A 7,106-nucleotide genomic window follows, 5' to 3' on the forward strand; every position below is an offset into this window, starting at 1 on the left:
ACTTAAAATAGTTTCAGTAATTTTGCAGATCGATATTTTCTTGAAGAATATGCGTTTTATGGTGAAAATATCAGGGCCCGTAATTGTAATCATGAAACCGTTCTCTAGCTCAAGCACAAAATCCATGCTTGAGCATGAGAATGGTTTCATGAATACCGGCCCTGCTGTTTGTATCTGCGTTAATGGATAATTGCAGTGTAATATCTCATAGGGAACAGTTAGCGGGCACTTCTTTGGTGTCACCATGTTCAACAATAAAAAGTTCTTACTGGAGATTCAGGTGGTTACTCCTTTCAGACATTATTTTCAATGATAATTTTATGATGACAGTACCATAACAAGATTAAAACAAAAATTGCTTCCATTTCAGGGTACCGCCATTTTCCATTGTTCAACAAGACCGGTGACCAGCTGCCTCAGGCATTAATATTTGTCCACACTGAGATAGTGGATGCCTGATGAAAATTGTATTATCTGTAGATGACCATCTGCTTCTCTTGTTGACCGTTTAGGCCTTAACAAGTATAGATATACAATAAGTCTGTATCAGAAGAAGAAATTTCACATAACTTGTACCTAGATTTGACCAAGCATTTTACGCAGTAGTAACCTCGTGATGGACACTCTGGGTGAATCAGCCTTCATTCCACTGATGAAAGACATGTACATATGTAGGAATGTGACAAATTTAAACTGATTAACGTTGACTCGGTTGTATGAATCATTTTGATTCTGATGGACGTGAGACCATTGTAGATGTATTGGGCATTAATCTCTTGCTGGGTGCTGGACCAGTCAAACATGTTACCTGGCCCATTGATTTGGACTGGATATCACGTGACTTAAAACCAGTAGACTTATCGGGTCAGCTATACACTGATGGAGACTGATATGTCAGTATAGTCATTGCTTTTATCATCAGCTGCGACAAAAGTTTGGTACAGAAATGCACGAAACAGTGCCGCAATGATTGATTGAGTATTAAATCAGATAGGAATGGGTACTGTGTGGAACTTGTGACACTAAGACCTGAATTAGATCAGCTGTTGAGTTTAAGACTGATCGAGAGCTAAGGCAGCTCTGAATATCATAGACCGAGAGCTGAAGCAACTATGGATCTTTAGGCTGGAAGCTCAGACATCTGTGAAACTTATTGCTGAGAGGTGAGTCAGCTGTAGACTGAGAGGCGAGTCAGCTGTAGACTGAGAGGCGAGTCAGCTGTAAACTGAGAGGTGAGTCAGTTGTAGACTGAGAGGTGAGTCAGCTGTAAACTGAGAGGTGAGTCAGCTGTAGACTGAGAGGCGAGTCAGCTGTAGACTGAGAGGCGAGTCAGCTGTAGACTGGGACTGAAAACTGAGGCAATTGTGGAAGTGGCATCGCACTGAGGCACTTGTCGATGGAGACTTGTGTTAAGGCAATGGTGGAGGAAGGAGACTCGCAAAGGCAGTTGGCGTAGCCCAGGCTCCTGCTCAGGCAGTTAGTGAAGATAGAGCCTTAATAGTCGAGGCCTTTTGGGAGGAGGCCAAGAGTCAAGGCATCTGTATGAATGGATTGGATTAACTTAATACATTGCCTTGTTCAACTGTACATTTAACTATTTTTAAATATAGTCGGTTTTTTTTTTAACCTATTTCACTTCATTTTTTTTTTTATCTATTTCACTTTAATATTATGTCCAACAACAAACTTAAACTGCAAAAAAATAATTCAACTATCACTTTCATTCTTTATCTTTACTGGTAAATCAGATTTATATTTCTAGGTGTGCAAGTTCAACTGCATAAGTATCTAGATTTGTATAATGTAGTGAAATAATCTGATGTTTGAAGGTGAAATAGCCTGCCTTTCATTTTCCATCAGTCAGCTTTTTTTATGCAAAATTAATTGTTTAATTATAATTATAACCAGTCAGCATTGAACCAGCTACTTTAGAAAATTAACCACCAGTTTGATACTTAGCAAGAACAATGCTTAATTGTGAAGAAAAATTTGACAAGGCAGATTTTATATATATTTATTACGAGTTCTGACTGTTAATTAACATACAATTTCTCAAGCAGCATTGAGTCATGCTAGTTCTCAGTGTTAAGCGACTACTGGTGGTAACATCACTTTGTTACTAACAGACCAGGAAGCTATTTAATAACCTGCCATTTATTTATCTACGAAGAGATGTGATGTTTTATACAAATTGTGATATTTTATAAACTTTGTGTGTGGTCTACTAGCTCTATCAGTTGAAATCAGCATAAAACAAGCAAACAAATTGAAAAACACTTGATATACAGCTGTTGAAATGTATACTGCTTGTTTACATAAAAAATATCTTTCCATTTTGGTGATAACATTTCACTGTTTTATGTATAGAAACAAATGGTTAACTGTCAATAATAACATATCTTCACTGTTGTGTACTGTTTACATAAAGGCATCTTTACTGCATGCTGGTGTACAAATTATATTTAACTGTTTTTCATTACTGCTGGTTAAATTTGATTAGTATATAGGTATCATGTAACATTTATCATTTGGCTTGTGTTATATTATGAAGGTGATATGTTGATTGTCTTTTTCACTGCTGTTACCATTTTTCGCCAATATTTGATTGTGTAAATAATCTAGTACAATAATACAATGTGCTAGTATATAAATATATATATAGTTAACTTTCAGATGACATTTTACACCTTGTATAGCCTAGTAAATCTATTACATTTTTATACAAATCTAGAACTTCTTTATACGGAAAATCTGACATGCTGTAGGGTTATTGTTACTAAATTCTGTAGGGTTATCGTTACTAAATTCTGTAGGATTATTGTTACTAAATTCTGTAGGGTTATTGTTACTCAATTCTGTAGGGTTAGTGTTGTTACTAAATTCTGTAGGGTTATTGTTACTAAATTCTGTAGGGTTATTGTTATTCAATTCTGTAGGGTTATTGTTACTAAATTATGTAGGGTTATTGTTACTAAATTCTGTAGGGTTATTGTAATTATAAATACTGCAGACTTATTGTTACTCAATGCTGTAGGGTTATTGTAATTATAAATACTGTCGAGTTATTGTTACTCAATGATGTAGGGTTATTGTAATTATAAATACTGTAGAGTTATTGTAACTCAATGCAGTAGGTTAACTGTTACTAAATGTTGTAGGGTTATTGTTACTTTTGTGTTGTATTCACACGAAACCTCAACGACTGTGGTACGATAAGGATCTAGCAATGAGATAAAGGGGTCTTATTATAGAGGTGTCCAAAGGGGTCTTATAGAGGTGTACAAAGGGCCGGTCTTACAGAGGTGTCCAAAGGAGTACGGTAGAGAGGGTACAATAGGGGTCCAGTCATGTGATAAATGGGATCCAATGTATTCTAAAGGGATGTGATAACAGGGATAAAATATAGGATCTGGCCGCGGTCGAGATATAAGGGGATGTAGGGGCTGATAAAATATAGGATCTGGCTGTGGTCGAGATATAAGGGGATGTAGCTAAAGGGGCTGATAAAATATAGGATCTGGCCATGGTCGAGATATAAGGGGATGTTGGGGCTGATAAAATATAGGATCTGGCTATGGTCGCGATATAAGGGGATGTAGGGGCTGATAAAATATAGGATCTGGCCATGGTCGAGATATAAGGGGATGTAGGGGCTGATAAAGTCATGGAAACATTTATTGTATCAAATTTTAAGTCTGTACTTTATAGTTAGTGTAGCATATGTAGGATATGTTATCATGTATATGTTACGAAACAGATTTGTGTTTTCACAGACACATATTACAATGAAATGTGTACACTTAGTACTATTGGACAGTCAATATTGTAATGTTTCATTTTTCTTTTCTTTTTCTGTGATTTTTTCCCCTTAAAATTTATCACACTCAAACTATTTCATAATTAGATTTTTATCAATGAATATTAGTGGTCCGTTTACATTGTTTTTAGGTCACCTGAGCTTTAGCTCAAGTGACCTATTGCTATCCGTTTTCGTCCGTCGTCGTCCGTCGTCCGTCGTCCGTCGTCCGTCGTCCGTTAACATTTTACATTTCAAACTTAAAGTCAAGTTCTGCTGGGCCGATTGAACTGAAAGTTGGTAGGAATGATCGCCTCATGGTCCTGACAAAGTGTTGTTATTTTTCGGGTCGATCAGAAATCCAATATGGCCGCCACGGCCGCCATTTTGAAAACCTATTTCAAACTTAAAGTCAAGTTCTGCTGGACCGATTGAACTGAAAGTTGGTAGGAATGATCGCCTCATGGTCCTGACAAAGTGTTGTTATTTTTCGGGTCGATCAGAAATCCAATATGGCCGCCACGGCCGCCATTTTGAAAACCTATTTCAAACTTAAAGTCAAGTTCTGCTGGACCGATTGAACTGAAAGTTGGTAGGAATGATCGCCTCATGGTCCTGACAAAGTGTTGTTATTTTTCGGGTCGATCAGAAATCCAATATGGCCGCCACGGCCGCCATTTTGAAAACCTATTTCAAACTTAAAGTCAAGTTCTGCTGGACCGATTGAACTGAAAGTTGGTAGGAATGATCGCCTCATGGTCCTGACAAAGTGTTGTTATTTTTCGGGTCAATCAGAAATACAATTTGGCTGCCATGGCCGCTATTTTGCTACTAAGTTCTAATAGGCCGATCTCACTTAAAATTGGTCTAGGAATGATCAGCTCATGGTCCTGACAAAGTTAAGTTAACATTATACTATTTTTTACTCAAATTGGTACATATTTCAACAACAAAAATAAATACTGTAGACTCAGGTGACCGTTTAGGCCCATGGGCCTCTTGTTTAAACCAAGCATAGTTTTAAAGAAATAATTTGGCAATGTGCATTGTTGTACATGTGTGTGTATTGTACTGGTAATGTCACATTACATTTGTAATTTTCAATATTTGAATACATGTACAGCAATACCAGGCGCTATCCGAAATTGTATGATTTGAAGTAAAATATGATCTTGAAAATTTATTAAATGTACACAACATTGTATTTCTTTTTGAATAAGAATAAAGAAAATTGAAATTTGTTATATATTAAACAATTGTTTTTCGACTGATATTTGATTGCTTTTATGAATAAATGATTTATAAGATATTGTTGTCTTATAATTGAATTCCTGTAGATATGTTTGTTTCAACAACTGTACTGTCCCATTTAAAACAACCAGTTTATTGTTAAATGCCCAGTACAATAATGCATTGCATCTCCTGCCAGTGCCTAAAAGTAACAATTCAAATTAAGATAGCCTGTGATGTATTGAATTTGATTGTACCAGCTTCAAGATCCATCAAGATCTAATTTATCGTTAATGGAATAAACCTTGCTACTTAAACTTAAAATAAATCTTACAACATTTCACCTGATAAGCCAAGGATGTTTTTAAAAAAAAAACAATGCAAAAAAAGTGAAAGGGGCCTAATTAATAATGATGCCAGATTTTGAGTGCTACCTCACTGAAATACCATGCCTAAGGCACCCAGCACAGCATTCCACCCGGTCATATTTTACTGACAACAGGTAAACCAGTTGTTGTGATTACTCTAGACACTGGATGTTAAACAGAGAATAACTACCACTTTTAAGGACTTTGGTGTGTCTCAGCATGGGGACAGAACCGATTGCATTAGTATCCCCTTTGGGCAAACATTCAACACTAAGGCCAAAAGACAGGTATTGCCAAGCAAGGCACTAGAAAAAAACAAGAAGCCCAGGGGCCTTAATAGCTCACCTGGTATTTTATTTTCAATTTAAAACCTGGGCCCCGCCCCTCTGCCCCCAGATAAAATATCATGTTCAAATTAATCAATTTAAGTGATGAATAGTCATTTTTCTTTCGAATTAATTGATTATCATTTTCTATGATCAATCAGAGTTTGACTACTTTGACTAACATTTGCACCAGCTGACTAAGACCTGAAAGTTGATTAAACAATTATATTAAAAGTTTTACCATAAACTGCATTAAAACAACAGTTCTGCCTATATAATTATAGCTAGGTACATGTTTTTAAAAATGCATGCACAACATTTATCCATTTTGATGAATGCTTGTGTAGTACTATGAATCTGGATGTACAAAATGTACATATTTACTGTGGTCAATTTTTGCGTATTTTGTGCAAGATTCAAATTCACAAATAAAATGCAATATAAATACATAAACATTTATCAACTGTAAAAAATAACCCTAGAATAATATTTAACATCAGAGTGCCAGACTATTTTTGCCCATAGCCCCATTTAGCAAAAATAATATACCAGTAAAAATGAAACTACAGCTTTTTTCAAGAAATCTGCAAAAATTAATCGGCGTAGAAATGTCCCGATTTACGGTACATTGTATTTCCTTTCTTTCTATGACAGATTGATTACCAATTAATAATCGTTAAAGAAATAGTAATAATCATTGATGAACTTTGAAGGGATTCCCAACATCCTAAAATGATATATAACACTAAGAGTAATATGTTATAACACTCAGTAAACAGGAAAGCCTTTATAACCTCTTCTAAGGTCATTACTGATAAAACATACAGAACATTAAATGCTGAGGTTTGAGTAACATAAAGAACAAGAGGCCAGGGCACACCTTAACTGTCATTCTATTTTAATCTAAAACCTGTTGAATACTGTTCATCACTGAAAGATTAAAAGAAATGAAAGCCGAGAACATCTAAAACAAGAATTCCATAGGAGTGGATGTGTCGCCTGCTCAGCGCTTTTAGTGAGAAAAGTGTTTTGGCTGGAGTTATCGCGTAAACAAGCAAAAATTAACGGCAAAAACGATTAACAGCGTTGCTATGTTAAATGTGATATGCCAAAACGTGGAAAGTTGAAACTCGACAGAAAAACCTGTAATAAATGTTGAACATTATTGCTTCTAGTATTACTGTACAAATTTTGAAAGGAATTGATTAAAAAATAAAAAAGTGTTCCAATCACAGTATGCCGACAACATACTAACCAGGTACGGGAGCATGTGACAGTCCGTCCAATCACAGTTTTGCATTTACTACACAATGCCCTAATTTGGCAAAAAAAGGGGCATAACTCCACCAAAAACTGCATGTAAACTTCTGAACTGCGAACTCGTTC

General features: G+C 35.8%; 1 protein-coding gene across 7 annotated transcripts in view; it reads left to right on the forward strand.

Moving 5' to 3' along the window:
- The window catches only part of LOC110459893 (1-phosphatidylinositol 4,5-bisphosphate phosphodiesterase eta-2-like), a 67,150-nt gene extending 63,209 nt beyond the window's left edge, over nt 1-3,941 (forward strand). For 6 of the 7 annotated variants that reach the window (XM_021512367.1, XM_021512366.1, XM_021512368.1 and 3 more), the window contains one exon: nt 371-3,941. In XM_021512367.1, coding sequence (XP_021368042.1) covers nt 371-459 — 89 coding nt within the window. In that variant the 3' untranslated portion in view covers nt 460-3,941. The remainder of the gene's footprint in view (nt 1-370) is intronic. The other variant, XR_002463941.1, reaches the window with a different exon arrangement.
- The last annotated feature ends 3,165 nt before the right edge of the window (nt 3,942-7,106 follow it).

This window comes from Mizuhopecten yessoensis, unplaced genomic scaffold (assembly GCF_002113885.1).
Source record: "Mizuhopecten yessoensis strain PY_sf001 unplaced genomic scaffold, ASM211388v2 scaffold10275, whole genome shotgun sequence".
NCBI classification, from domain to species: domain Eukaryota; kingdom Metazoa; phylum Mollusca; class Bivalvia; order Pectinida; family Pectinidae; genus Mizuhopecten; species Mizuhopecten yessoensis.